This window comes from Hippoglossus stenolepis, chromosome 21, assembly GCF_022539355.2.
Source record: "Hippoglossus stenolepis isolate QCI-W04-F060 chromosome 21, HSTE1.2, whole genome shotgun sequence".
NCBI lineage: Eukaryota > Metazoa > Chordata > Actinopteri > Pleuronectiformes > Pleuronectidae > Hippoglossus > Hippoglossus stenolepis.
Window position 1 is genome coordinate 11260604 of NC_061503.1, and position 14293 is coordinate 11274896.

A 14293-nucleotide genomic window follows, 5' to 3' on the forward strand; every position below is an offset into this window, starting at 1 on the left:
TAATAATGAAAAAACACCAAACTGTCATTTTTAAACAAATGTTTGTATGGATGAAAAACACAGACTGTATGTAAAGTGAAGCCAAATCGTCTTGATCACCACCTGGTGGCTAAATGCAGTATAGCTCATAAATCCCGCCTCCGCCTTGTTAGTTGATGGGACATGGATCAAACAAGAAAGTCAAAGTACATGTGGTATAAATTGTTCTCAAAGATGGTTTCTGGCTTTTAAGGTCGTATATTATCTCATGAATTCATTTTTCATGAAAAGAAATTGGCCGACAAAAACCAACGCACAAATGCACTCCAGGCTCACTTGGGTAATATTTTATTTACTCATTAATCTTCAAAACTATTTTTCATAATAAATTTCCACTTTATGTTCATCAAAGAACCGTAACAATAAAAATAAAAGTAAATACTGTAGAAAAATTGTACATATAGAAAATAAACATGGTTAATGAACACCTAGATGTAGAATCCCACCGGTGGAGACTCCTCCTTTGTTTCAGATGGCAACACAACAGAGATAGAGGGAACAGAAAGCGACGGACGTGGAGGGAGTGGCGGGGCGGATGGGGGAAACATACCAAACGAGGGGGAGAGAAGAGAAGGGAGGAAAATTAGGTCAAAAGGCCAGTTAAGGATGGAGAGAATAAGGGAATATGTTGAGTTCATTTGGACTTTATATTTTCGAAATCTCACACACAGTCCTTTTCACTGTTTCTCGCCGTTGTCGTCGTGCATGCATGTGACTGGTTGGTTGCGCTGCTGGGAGGAACCGGAGGGGCTGGTTCATGTCATGGCACTGTTTGTATTGATATATCATGGAGCTACAGTTCTCGAGCTGCAGAGGGCTCAGACACCGCAAGAGTACATGGGACAGAGAGAATTATAGTGTGCAGCCCATCGGAAACCCGTCTGTCTGTCGTGTAGTGATCATGTCTATTGATAAGTCAGTCGACCAATAGCATGAAGACAAAAAGACGTAGAGAGAAAGAGAGGAAAGGAAGAGCCAATGAAATCGAAGCAACTCAAGTTGTCATATAGCCGATGGCATCATGAACTGGATTTTCTATCTATCAGCAACACATGGTAACATTTACTTTGTTCTGTTTTTGATTTTTTTTCTTTTCTTCCTCGGCTGGTTTTTGTTATAAAAGGTGGTTTGTCAGAGCAGGTATAGTGGGCGTGGCCTATAAGATGTCAGGCTAGAAAACAGGACGCGGCCTGTGTCGGACGCACACATCCAGGTGTTGCGTTGGAGTTACATTGCAACCCGCAACGCCACCCTCCTCCTCCTCCCCCTCCCCCTACCACCTCTGGACTTACTGGGACACGCCACCACTCCACGGGCACAGCTCAGAGACTCAGGCATGCAGCACACTCCAGATGGTCACACTTTGTCGATGAGGATGTGAACGGAGAATCGATTTAGAGATGAAATCATTGCTGAATCCCACACACACACGGAAAAAACATTTTGAAGTGCGTATTCAGAAATACTTCAAGCCAAGGTGGTAAGTCTATGATGGTGGTGCGTCACGGTGTAACCTCGTAAGTTTCAACGCGGTATAAATCACACGGAGTAAGATAATTCACGTGCAATAAGACCCCCCCCTCCCTTCCCCAAAGAGTCTATACTGCCCAAATGTTCTTCATATTCATCGTCATCATTGCCATAACAATTATCATAATGTCATTTTCACCATTGTCTTCTTGTATAGTCTTCAGAATCAGTTATGAAGATATGGTGGGTCTGGCATTGCAGGTTTGTCTGCAAGTGTTAATATTTTTGTGCGTGTGCACGTGTGATGTATGCATGTGTGTGTATGTGACACCGCAGTCGCGCACGACTGGTGTCTGTAGGTAGCATCTGAAGTCTCAAGTATCCTGTCCAGGAAAATATCTCTCAGTTTTTCGCTGATTCCACCTTTGAGATTTACAGGCTGCCGTAAAACATCAGCTCTGCAGCGAAACAACCACAGCACGTCCATTATGTTAGCTCTGCCTATTCACTTGTGATTCATTGGCCGTGTGGCTTACACCCTGATTCCCTGTCCTGTTGCGTGGGATAAGACTTGGACCATCGGTGTGCTTGTGTCTTCAGAATCCTCTGTGCTTCATTGAGTCCCGTCTGCAAACAGGGAGGAAGGCCAAGATGCTTGGAAGAGACACTTAGTGCTTGTCTTGGTGCTTTTACATCATCTTTGTTCTTGTACTCATTCAACATACTCAGTCTGCCATTGGCTTCACTTAAAGTCTTCCTTGACCCCTCTGAGTCCAACTGGAGAGGTCCTGCTGTGGCAGGGAAGCGATTGGTCTTTTTTTATCTGGCTGGCCCCCGAAAATGGTTCTTTACTGGGAGTTGCTTCCTAAATCATTTGGAATGGTGTTTATGATCATAAAACGAGACTCTCGCGGAGGCTCTGCTCATTGGTAAATACTGTACAATAAGGGTCCATGCCCTCGGGCCAGTCTGTGTGTGCGTGTGTGTTTGTGCTTCAGTGTTAGTGTTTGTGCTTGAATGCATGTATGTTTGTGCTTGCCAGCATGTGTGCAGTTGTGATTATTGGAGAGTAAACATTAACATCAGCATGTCTATGTCAGTGTGCATGTGTGTTTCTTTTTTTGAGAATATATCTATTTATGTACATATACCGTTATATATAAAGGTGTATGCGTATATGTCTGTGTGCTGGACGTCTTCTGCCTCAGACGTAGTACTCCTTGTCTTTGTTCTTCTTGTTCTTGGAGGTCTTGGGTATGCCCAGTGGCTTGTCCTTGGTGCTGCCGTTGGGCTGTGTGGCCGAGTTGCTGATGTAGTTGCGGCTCTCGTCCACGTGGTAGGAGCCTTCGTCGCGGTTGCGGTACTTGTACATGGCGTAGAGGAGGATGAGGATGCAGAGGGCGGCGGCCGCCACGATGCCCACCACCATGCCCGTGGTGCTGCTGCTCTCCCGCACCACCTCGGATGGACCCGTGAACACCTTCACCTCAGGCAGGGGAGGGCGGGCTGTCAGGGGAGAGCGCAGGCATGTGAAGTTACATTATAGTTTATGGGATACATTATTAATTTGGGTTACATGTCAAGGTGGTGGGTGGAGAGCTGGAGCAAGAAGAAACAATGCATCATCACAATGAATTATTTAACATGTATTTTGCATAATGCCACATGCTGGAAAGGGAGGGCTGCAGCTTAGAGCCAGAGTTGTTTCCATATTATCACATAATGTGTAAACAGATTACATTACAGCGTGTTGAAGAGGAGGGCTAGAGCACGGGTTAACATTATATCAAGTTTTATTACACACTTCTGACACTCACGGGCAATGAGGGCTGCAGTGTGGGGATATTTGACACCAGATTAAATGACTGTGTCAACACAATTTGCATAGAATTATTTGACTTGCATAAAGATGAGGCAGAGGAAAAGGAGAGGAAAAAAAAAACATAAAAATAGAAGATGAAAAAGAAGAGAATAATAAGCAGAGGTGAAGAGAGGAAATATAGACAAAGAAAAGCAAGGAGTCAAAGATTGGGGAGCGTGTGGACAGATGCCTGGAAGCTAAAATCGAAATGGAAATGAAATGATCATTCCAGCGAGCTTCAAAAATTTAGGAAAAAAAGCGACGATAGGTGTAGAGGACGTGTAATATAAAAAAAACTCACCTGAACTGGGGTCACAGGGATCAATGTCTTCATCATCGCTGGGACACTCGGCCGACGCCACCAGAAGGTCGTCTGCTGACTGTGGAGAGAGAGAGGACACCCCCCAAAAGAATTATGAACACATACGCACACATATATAGACACAAACATTTATCAACAAAATCTCCAATAAGTAAGTAGAAAAACAGCCTTTTCTTCACACCGCTTCTGTTTATTCTCTACATGTGTGAGCACACAGCACCAATCCATTGCCCACTCGTTTTCCAGTTTGCCAGAAACACATTTGCCTGTGACTGCCCATAGCAATGGCAGACGACCAAAACTAGAGTACCAAGTAGAGAAAAGGAGAAATGAAGGGGCGGGGGAGAAAAGAAATGAATTCTGTTTAAAACCACAAAGGGACGAGTAGTTATCTGCTGCTACTCTCTTGACCCTCCCCCTCTTGTTCCTCCTTTGGCCATTCTATCTTCTTCATGTCCTTGCTTTGCTCTCTCTTCATCTGATATTGGCAAGTGCTCATGCTGTACGTGTCGGAGGATGTGCAGCGTAAAGCTCAAAGGGAGAATAAAATCAGTTTTCGTTTAACATTCCAGCAAAGTGTTCGGTGGATTCATTTAAATCTCCTTTATTCAACACCTCTTCACAAGCAGCATGTCAATAACCCACTTATATATAACCCCTAACCCACATCAACCAACTAATATCTCAACAACCGCCCTGTCTCTGTGTCTCGCTCCCTCTCCATGGAAAAGCCCCCCCTCATTCCTCTCCATCCCTGCTCCTCTTGTTGCCATGGCAACTCTAAGTTCAGGCTGTTAAAAATGATAGGGAATAAAAAAACGGGGAGTGTGCACCCACTGTGGGGACCGGTGCATTGATTTGCCATTCCAGCCAGTGTGTTGAGATGGGGAGAAAGAGGGAGGGAGAGAGGGAAGAAGTGAGAGATAGCTGGATGGATAAAATGAATTTGTGAAGGAGGCATTTGGGGAGAAATAGAGAGAAAAGAAGATAGGATAGGAGGAGGGGGAGGGCTTCAAAGTGCTGCGGTCTTTACTTAACACCGTGCTAATGTGCTCCGCATATTCATGAAGTACTGTTAAAACATTGCCTGCCTTGATGCTTTGGCATATGAGATATGAGTGTGTGAGCGTGTGTGCGTGTGTGTGTGTGTGTGTACTTTAACCACAATGGGCACTCAGTGCCAGCACTAAATTAAAGTTGGATTGTGATGCATTGCAGTAGATGTTAGTAACCCACAGAATAAAGGCGAGGGGAGAGAGTAGCAGAGCTACAAAAGAGCAGAGCTCAGGAGGCAGATTAGAATCAGACCGTAACATAATCTGAATCTGAATTACCAAATCAAAGTAAAGAATGGTTGATGAAGTCTCAGGTGAAACCCACGGACAGTATTTCAAACTGAAATTTATTTAACTGCTTCTCCATCGTTGCTTCCTTTGTACATTTGCTTTGTTTTCTTTGTGTGATCACATTAGATTAGAGAAGCAACCATTTAGTTTATTCATCTGAAAAACGCCTGTGCTGGCCTTGCGTGGTGTGGTCCTGGGTCCTGACAAACTGAGTGTGGCTTAGTTTGGCCTAAAACATATATTAGATCATTGATGCTTGACTCTGTCTCTTTCCTCCACTGCCTTTCCAATCAGTTCTGCCCACTGGGCTGTCAAATGCTGCTCGGGTGAGCTTAGCCTCTGGAATACAGCCAGTCAATAAACCTCTGTGCCTTTGCCAGGACCCAAATAGCACAAGAACCAATCGGCCGGTGGGAAACACATAACCCCTGACATCTGTCACCGATCAACGTCAAGCCACCGTGCTTGGTTATCGATCCAAAGACACCTATATTTGCCCTCCACAGGCACCTGTTTTGAATCCCGATTTACGCTAAAACAAAAGCAGAGAGCTAATATTTAATGAGACCCCTCCTTCTGATCTGTGACATCACCCCATCAGCTGACCACCCCGTTCAAACGGGAAGGCGTCAATTGGAGTATTGATCCACCTATCACCCGGGAGACAAGGAACACGAGGAAATCTAAAGGCAACTTATATAACATCAATAAGTCACAGAAGTTTATAGAAGATGTGCTAAAAACCATGTCCGAGAAGCCTCCGCCCCTCCAACCACCCTCCCTCTTTGTCCCCATCTTATCAATAGAGACTTCTGACATAATGATGCACAACAATAGGAGGAGGGAAAAGAGATACAGAAGAGAGGAGAAAGGAAGAGACAAAGATTTCTGCATGCCGAAAGAGCAAAATCTCTACCTGAGCAGCCGAACAGTGCCAACGACCGTCCACGCCTCCCTGACTGCCTAGTTCACACATGGTAGCTGCACTATGTCCTCACACACTCGCGCAGAAGATTCAACAGCTTGTCTGCAACTTTCACAACTGGAAATCACTCACACAGGTACACACACACACTCTACAATAACCAAACATGCTCCATTGGTCTATTTCCACTTTCTGCACAGACACACGAGCGCACACCAGATCAGGCTGAAGTTGGCAGGCTGATGAAGAGATCCTGACGAGGGAGGATAGAAGCTAGCTCCACTACTGCAGATGGTGAGATAGACTCATACACTGCCTGCATTAGCAGCCTATCACTGGAGCTCAACCACACAGCGAGGGAGGGAGGGAGGGAGGGAGGGAGAGAGAGAGAGGGGGTGGGTGGGTGATGGGTAAATATGGAAAGATAAGGTGGGAGAGAGAGCAAAGGAGAGGAGAGAAAAAGCGATAAAAGTGAGCAAAGGGAGGAGGGAGGAAGTATCTCCAGAAGATGGATAGAATAAGAGGAGCAAGAGGGAGAAAAAGGATTTGATAGATATATGGATAGAGGAAAAAAGATGCCAAGAAAAAAAAAACAGACAGGGAGGGGGGTGTGGGAGCGAATGTGTTCAGGGCTTGGGTCAGCTGATTCCTGATAGCCAATAGGGGGCCGCTTTGGGCCTCAGGTTTCTTTTATCGGTCTTCCCATCAAACACAGGTACAGTCGCACACATGAGCACAAACACGCACAAAAACAAGGAACCAAACATCAGACCCCAACTTTAAGCTCTGTGAGTCAGAGCAGCCTCTAGCGTAAACACTTGCAGACTCTCACACAATCTCTCCTTCTTGCTGGTGCTCAGCTGTCATGCATTATTAATCCACTTTTCAACACACACACACACACACACACACACACACACACACACACACACACACACACACACACACACACACACACACACACACACACACACACACACACACAACAAATCAATAAACTGTGGACTCCAGGAGGAGGCACATAACACATTCTTACTGAACAAAGCACTGACGGTAGCTGTAAACCCATGAGGCGACTTAGGCAGACCCACTTCAACATGCACACTAACCTGGTGGGGCTGTGTGTGTGGGTGTGTGAGTGTGCGTATGTGTGTGCATGAAATCGATACATTGCTTGGACCCGCAGCACCTTTGGAAGACATCGCTGCCCCTCCTCTGATGCAATATTCTGCAATACAAGCCTATTTTTCACAATACACCTGAGTGCTTTGTGTGTGTGCATTCAGTGTTCGTCTCCACATTGAATGTGTGCACTGGTTAAGGCCAGGTTGGTTGCTAGGCAACACTAGGCAGCCTCAATGGAGAAGCTGTAGATTCTTCTTAAACAAGACAAACAGAGTTTTGGGGCCAGCAGGAGTTATTCTGCTCACACTGACGGACAAACAAACAAACAAAAACACACACACACACACACACACACACACACACACACACACACACACACACACACACACACACACACACACTGCAGTATGTCGAGCATGTAGTGGCTCTGACCTAGTTCTCATACAGCGATATCGACTGCGGTGCTCAACTCCCATCCCATATTTAGCACTGACATCAGCATATCATAGGAGCAGGAATAGTCCCGTTTAAAACCACATAGAGTATACATGCACAGGGGGAGATTGAGAGCTGAGGTGTGAAAACAAGCCCAAGTGACAACGCTGTCACTCTGCAGTGCTATCCATCAAGCCCTCATATCCATTATTGATGCCTGAGGCTTAGCTCACAGCTCTGCGCTCTATTATTTATGTCTGAAACAGCTGGCGGTTTATACCCAGAGGAGTCATTCTCTATGGGAGTCTGGATGGGCGAGAAAAAGCAAGCAGCGGGTAGTGGGGCTCACTATCTCCATGGCAACTTGTATCACTGGGAAAAAAAAAAACTTCAGTGCGGCAGGCAGGCGGTTTTATAACACAGAAGAAGAACTGCAGTACACACAGACGCCCACAGAGAGCCTGACAACATCTCAGTAGTGATCTGAATAATAGAGCAAAAGAGTCTGTGGTGTACCTGCTGGTAATGTATCCTCTGACATTACCATCGACTCTGCAGTTACATCCACTTTAAATATTCCTCAATAACGGTTATTTGTTTCTATTGTAGACTCCCATTTGCATCAGTTTACTAGATGCATATTATGGGAAAAGCTATTACAGCCTCCATTAACACAGACATTTCTCCTCCTGTAATTTAGTGGGTAGGGACCACTTAGCCGAGAATTTGCCATCTACTCCATTCACGTGGATGTGCTGCAGCAGAAAAGTTCTTCTATTGATATAAGTTTTTTTTCTTCCTGTTTGACAGTCAATAGACAGAGATAGGTTAATGTTGACCAGGCAGAACATGATAAGCGCACATATGCTCTGCATGTTGAAGAACGAATTCTGTGAAAAAATGATGTTTCACAGCAAATAAAATAAAGTTCAATTTATCTCTCATCAGAAAGCCCCAAAACACATAATACAATAATGAAAACAAAACATAAGAGAAAGGTTAAATGCATTTTACATCAGATTTTTTGATGATATTTAATTATTTGTATATATATACTGTATGCATTTATTTGTATTTTGTAATATCATAATATACCACTCAAATATGTGGTTTATAGCACACTTCCAGATGATATACGCCTTGCTCGGACTCCCATGTGACAGCATCCTGGTGGCCTAGCAGTCTAACATTATTTCAGTAATTACAACATCTATTATTCCAGTGTGGCTGGTGATCATTGGTGTATATCGTCTCAAATCTTTTTCTACTGAGTCAAATTAAAAAACCCTGAAAAAAAAACTAAAAAAACCCATTTCTGTTGTGCCTTTGACGGAATTTCGAGTGCTTAGCTCCTGAAATACTTTATATTTTAAACTGTTTCCATAATCACAAAGTGTGTAAAATGTGCAACAAAAACAATCTACCCTTGCCTTAAGTTCAAAACAAGCCTGACATGCAGTATCTTGCCGTCCTGTCTGTGATTTGTTGGCTGTGTTCTTGCTAATCCTCTTACCGAGCTTGAAAAGCAACTTGTCAAAGCAAATTAGTGCGTTTCATTTACCCATTGTCTCAACGAAGGATGATGGGAGAGGATGTTTTGATATATATGCGTTCAAGATATCTGAGCAATATCATTTGTGACAAGCAGCCACAGAGAAGTTTTTTTAAATGGTTGTGATAAGGCTCTGACCTGCTGTGTGTCGCCCTGTTTGCGGTTGGTGGCCGTGGTCGTTGTGATGTCGCTTATGGAGGGGGCGGAGTCAGAGCGGTTGCCCCCAGCTGCAGCGCTGGACTGCGGGGTGATAGAGGAGGATGGCATGTCGCCAACCAATCGGGCGCTGCCATCCACTCTGATGTGCGCATGCCCCTCAGCGGCCATGTTGAGGATGCGGAGGCCGTTGTAGTAGAGGCCGGACAACTGGCCCTGGAACATGCCTGCACCTCGCTCACCTCCACCTCCACCAACACGCACCGTCGTCTGGCTGTTGAAGATGGTCAGCTGGCGACCTACATGCATGCACACAAGCACACCAGGAAGAAAGGTGGACAGACACACGCAAATACAGTCACACACACATACATACCAGTGGTCACATACGTGCATACATACACACAAGAGTGTTTGAGTGTTACACAATCCACCAACCCCAAGCCATGGTAAGAGGATGGGATAGATTAAGCATGACAGAGCAAATCGAAGCCGTGGAGAACCGTGAAGAGGTTTGAGACTGAGAGGAAAAAAAAGAAAAAAAAGAGTGAGAACAGAAAACAAGAGAAGAGGGAGAAGACGGAGAGGAGGAGGGGAGCGAGGAGACTGAGAAGTCGAGGAGGAGGAGGAGGATGAAAAGGCAAAGAACAGAAGGAGGAAGAGGCAGCAGATGAGAGGAGTCACAGGGCCCAGAGAAGATGGGGCTGGCAGATGGTTGCTATGGTGATGGCTGTACGGCACGACATTGTATTTGAAGGAGCAACAGACAGGCAGACAGAGATAGAGATCTAGAGAACTGTTGTAACAGCCCTATGAAGCATGCACAGGTTATAAGCTCTAGCACTGCTCATTGTTAAAGGGACTAGAGGCTAATTTAAGATCTGCTGAAGTTTAGGAGGAAAACTTTTACATTTTTTTTCAAAATAAAAGCATTGCTCTATTAGTCTTTTCAAATTTACATAATTCTTACATGTCACAATACTTTGCATTTACTTTACTTTGATTACAAACAATTTTTTTCAACATATAATCTTTAGTAAATGCTTTATCGGTTACAATTTGATAATAAACAGATTTTTTTTTACCAGTCTTAATAAAGCATCTTTTATCAGTATTTCTTTTCTATTTTCTGATTTATTCACATTTAAATCTCTCCATTGTCCCTTTAACCTGATATTATCAGATACACATTAACAAGATACGTTCACAGGCACTACAGTTTACACAATATTACACACTACAGCTGCCCAACTTTTAAATACTTAGTTATGGATTTAGATTTTTAGATGTTAGTTGATGGTGCACAATATAATATAGTCAACTGTCTTCATATTCTATTTTAAGCTCAAAGTTTTAAGGAATTTTAATCAGGGTTTTTACCTTTGTCGAGTAGCCAATCGTCAACTACTCGACCGAGCCGATAGGGGATTCGCTGTCTGGCGATGGCCAGGCGCTCGTTATCAATGTTGCCTTTAATTTAGAGATGAAAACACAGTAGTAATTACGCACATCCAAACGTGGTACAGGAGCTGGATACAAAAAGAACAGCAATGAAAAGAAAGTAATGGTCTGCTCATCATTAGTATGTCACTGCATTAAGTTAAGCTTGGTGTGCTACGAGAAGAGGAGCTGAATTCACTATGGTTCCAGTGAGCGGACTCTTACTCTCTGTTCATTGGGTTTAATTTAAAGAGACATGTCAGGGGTTAACATCTGCAAGAGCACAGGTAAATAAAGTTACAGCTGCCACATACTGCCTATATGACTGACTGAGTTTAGAGTTACATACAGGAATAACCCTCACACACACCTCACAACAACTGGCATTTATCATTTTAACTATCAGCTACCTAAAGCCTGGACCTCGTTGTGTTAAAGACTACCTAAGATTACCACTTTAATATAAAAACCAACAAATATAAAAACAATGTCTATGTTCAACAAAATACACTTTTTTCTTTTTCTTATTTTTTTCTCTCTAGTTAAACATTTAACTCAGAATATGACATGATTTTAAATTATTATTTGTCCAGAATGCACCAACTGTTATTATTTTCTTTTATGGTGAGAAAAACAACTGACACCTTAATTGAATATTTTACCTTTAACACTATTTAACAGGCCTAACATGACATAGCTGGCTAGTGTACAGGCTATCTTAATAAAAATTCATTTTATGGTTTAAAAAGTCATGTTCACACATATTTCATTTCAAACACAATAACATAAAACAAAGCTGCAGTTATATTTCTCATCAATCAGGAGCTGGGTTGATGTGGACTAAGGTGTAGTCAGCTCTGCCCCAGGACAGGCACCTCTGTAGTGGGTCTGTGGATCGGGCTTCTGTGTGTGGGGGGGGGGCAGGGCCTACCTGATGGATAGCGCTCTATCACCGGCAGGTCGTCGAGCTGGAGGGTTGCATTGCCTCCGCTGCGGGTGAAGCGGATTATGTGGTACTTCCCATCGTTGACGAACTTGGAGCTCTCCTCGATGTTGATGTCGTCAGTGCCGACATTGAACACTACTCTAATGTTGCCCTTGTCCTGAGAAGGAGGAAAATTCTTCATGAGGAATGTGATTGTTTTTAATAGGCGACGGCAGCATGTGTTTCCCTGTTGGTGGTTTTGCATTAACAACTTTATGCTTTCAGATCTCTCTCGTAAAAGAGATAATGGATCTGTCCCACACTTGCAAGACGTCAAATGAGCTCAGGGATAACTTAAAAATTAATCAAAGCAGATATGAAGATTTATTTCTTACGGTGGGGGCATTATAAAATGAATTCTTAATAATCTTTTCACATTTTTTCATGTTGCAGCCTGATGATTGAAAAATAGATATTTCTCTCAGCTTCTCTCGCTCACTTCTAAGACCCAGACTTGGACTTAGAAGACACACTTCCTCCATTTACGAATTATGGAGGCCACTGTGCTCTTGGGAGGTTTCAATGCAGCAGAGAGTTTTCTTGTGCCTCGACACAATCCTGTCTCTGAGTTCTGCAGCTCCTTTAACCTCATTGCTCGGGTTTTACCTCAGACAGGTAAAGACGAGTATGTGTTTTTTCAAATCGAGTCCAATCAATTGAATTCACCAAAGGCCGACTCCGATCAAGGTTTAGAAACATTTCAAAGAAGATCAAGAGAAATGGGAGACACTTGAGCCAATTTTTGTGTCTCACAGCAGTGGGAATGAATACTGATGTCAATGTGATACTCGGTTTGTCATTATGGGACAGAGTATAGATTTATCGGAAAGAAAAACATGTTTTTATCTGAGAATAGGGCTATAGCTTAAAAGAATGTGAAAAAAGTGAGGAGGTCTCAATATTTTGTGAATTGGCACTGTTCCACCAGCAGCAGCAAGAGAAACAAAACAGTGGCATAATGTTGCAGAAATGCAGCTGGGGGCGGTAGCAGATGAGAAAGAGCTGGTGCAAAAAGAAGGTTAGCCTCATTAGCTGCAACTTATGGTACTTAACAACTTCACCCTGGAGCAGGAAAGGATGCGGCACTCTGTCACACACAGCGTTTGTTAAAATCATCTCCGTCCGTAACATAAAACACACTGGTAGCATGAAGCAGGGGAAGTCATTTAAGTGTTACACAGATCTCTTTATGATATTGATCATTTTGATTCATTTCCACAATGAAGATGGAAAATCTTGAAAAAAGGTCTATTGAATAAAATACAATAAGATGGCAGTTTGTAGGGGGATGAGAGCAAATACCATCTCCTTTAAACCCAAATAACCCCAAATGTATTCCCCTTAATAACTTGTCATTCCTGCCATCACAGAGACTGTATGTGTGCAGGTGAGCATCCTTTAGTTAGTGCTGCTAAGTAAATCCCAGTAAATGCGCAGTTTCTTTTAAAAAATTTAAAACTGGATGGCATCGAAAAGAGCAGGACAGCGCTCTTTGCCTCCCTCTCTCTCTCCCACACCATGTCAGTGGCCGTTAAAATATCCATAAAGGTGTTTTATGGTCCTCTGCAGGCAGGCAGGATTCAGCATAAACTTGGTAGATACCTCTTTTGCTGTGCACATTCATTCAGGAGATACTCTCCCAAGTAATATTCCTAAATTTGGTGAAAATCTGTCTGTTTATTGTTGAGTGTTTATTTTACAATCCTCCCTGGTGAAAATAAACAAATCTACCTACTGGAAAGATAAATATGACAATAAATCATGAAACAGATTTTAGTTCGTCTGTGGGGAACTGTGGAATATCACTCACCCTGAAGTGGGATCAGGATGTGCATTCAGTGTGAATTCATTGTACTTGCTGTTAGCCTTTTTCAGCAAGCCTTTACCACATGAGTGTTTATGGGGGACAGACCCAGTGTATTTCAAGATACAAGAAAGATCAAAATGTCCAAGGAACTAAAAAGAAGAAATCACTTGCACTTACTATCTGCAGCTGAAGGTAGTCTCCCAGGCCGGACGCGCTGTCCACCCTGAGCAGAATGGCGTGTTTCTGTTGGGTGCTAAAGCCGAGTGCGAGTCGGTCTGCCCTGGTGCTTGGACGTTCATTCGGGGGCCATGTGTAAACCACAACGCCTCCATCGCGCCCAAAGATGTAAGTGGTCCCAGCTGGTCCACACAGATAAAAAATGTTAATAGCAAGCACGACTATATGCCATAAACAGTGCTATCTATCATCAGAGGTTCCATACTGCAGATGGTACCTCTGTCCATTTTTTTCTAAATGCTGAATACACAAGGGGCATATTGAAAAATAATCATAAAAACTCTAAAATGTCAGAGATGACTGGTCCTCCGCATTCTGCTCATTCCTCCTACGGAAAAAAAATCAGTATTTCCCAAAGTGCTTCTCAACATTAACGTAGGCTGCAATAATTGACTCATACAAATAACAACTCATACAATTATTTGACTCATTGGGTGCCTATATTATGTATCTCGCTTGTGTGGCTGCTGAGGAGTATTTAGAGTCTAAAGCAGGAAGATTAAATTATTAAACATTGCAAAAAAAAGAGAGACGAGATGAGAAAACACAAACTAGACATTGAACAGGTACTGTAGTATTTTTTCTTTGCCACT

At 43.3% G+C, this 14293-nt stretch overlaps 1 protein-coding gene across 22 annotated transcripts in view; it reads right to left on the reverse strand.

Moving 5' to 3' along the window:
• Positions 1–311: 311 nt before the first annotated feature.
• nrxn1a (neurexin 1a) overlaps positions 312–14293 on the reverse strand; it is a 58388-nt gene continuing 44406 nt past the window's right edge. For 15 of the 22 annotated variants that reach the window (XM_035145535.2, XM_035145528.2, XM_035145538.2 and 12 more), the window contains 6 exons: positions 13641–13822; positions 11603–11774; positions 10612–10701; positions 9214–9530; positions 3672–3750; positions 312–3015 (listed from right to left, as the gene is read on the reverse strand). In XM_035145535.2, the coding sequence (XP_035001426.1) occupies positions 2714–3015; positions 3672–3750; positions 9214–9530; positions 10612–10701; positions 11603–11774; positions 13641–13822 (1142 nt within the window). In that variant the 3' untranslated portion in view covers positions 312–2713. The remainder of the gene's footprint in view (positions 3016–3671; positions 3751–9213; positions 9531–10611; positions 10702–11602; positions 11775–13640; positions 13823–14293) is intronic. The other 7 variants (XM_035145545.2, XM_035145544.2, XM_035145541.2 and 4 more) reach the window with 1 other exon arrangement.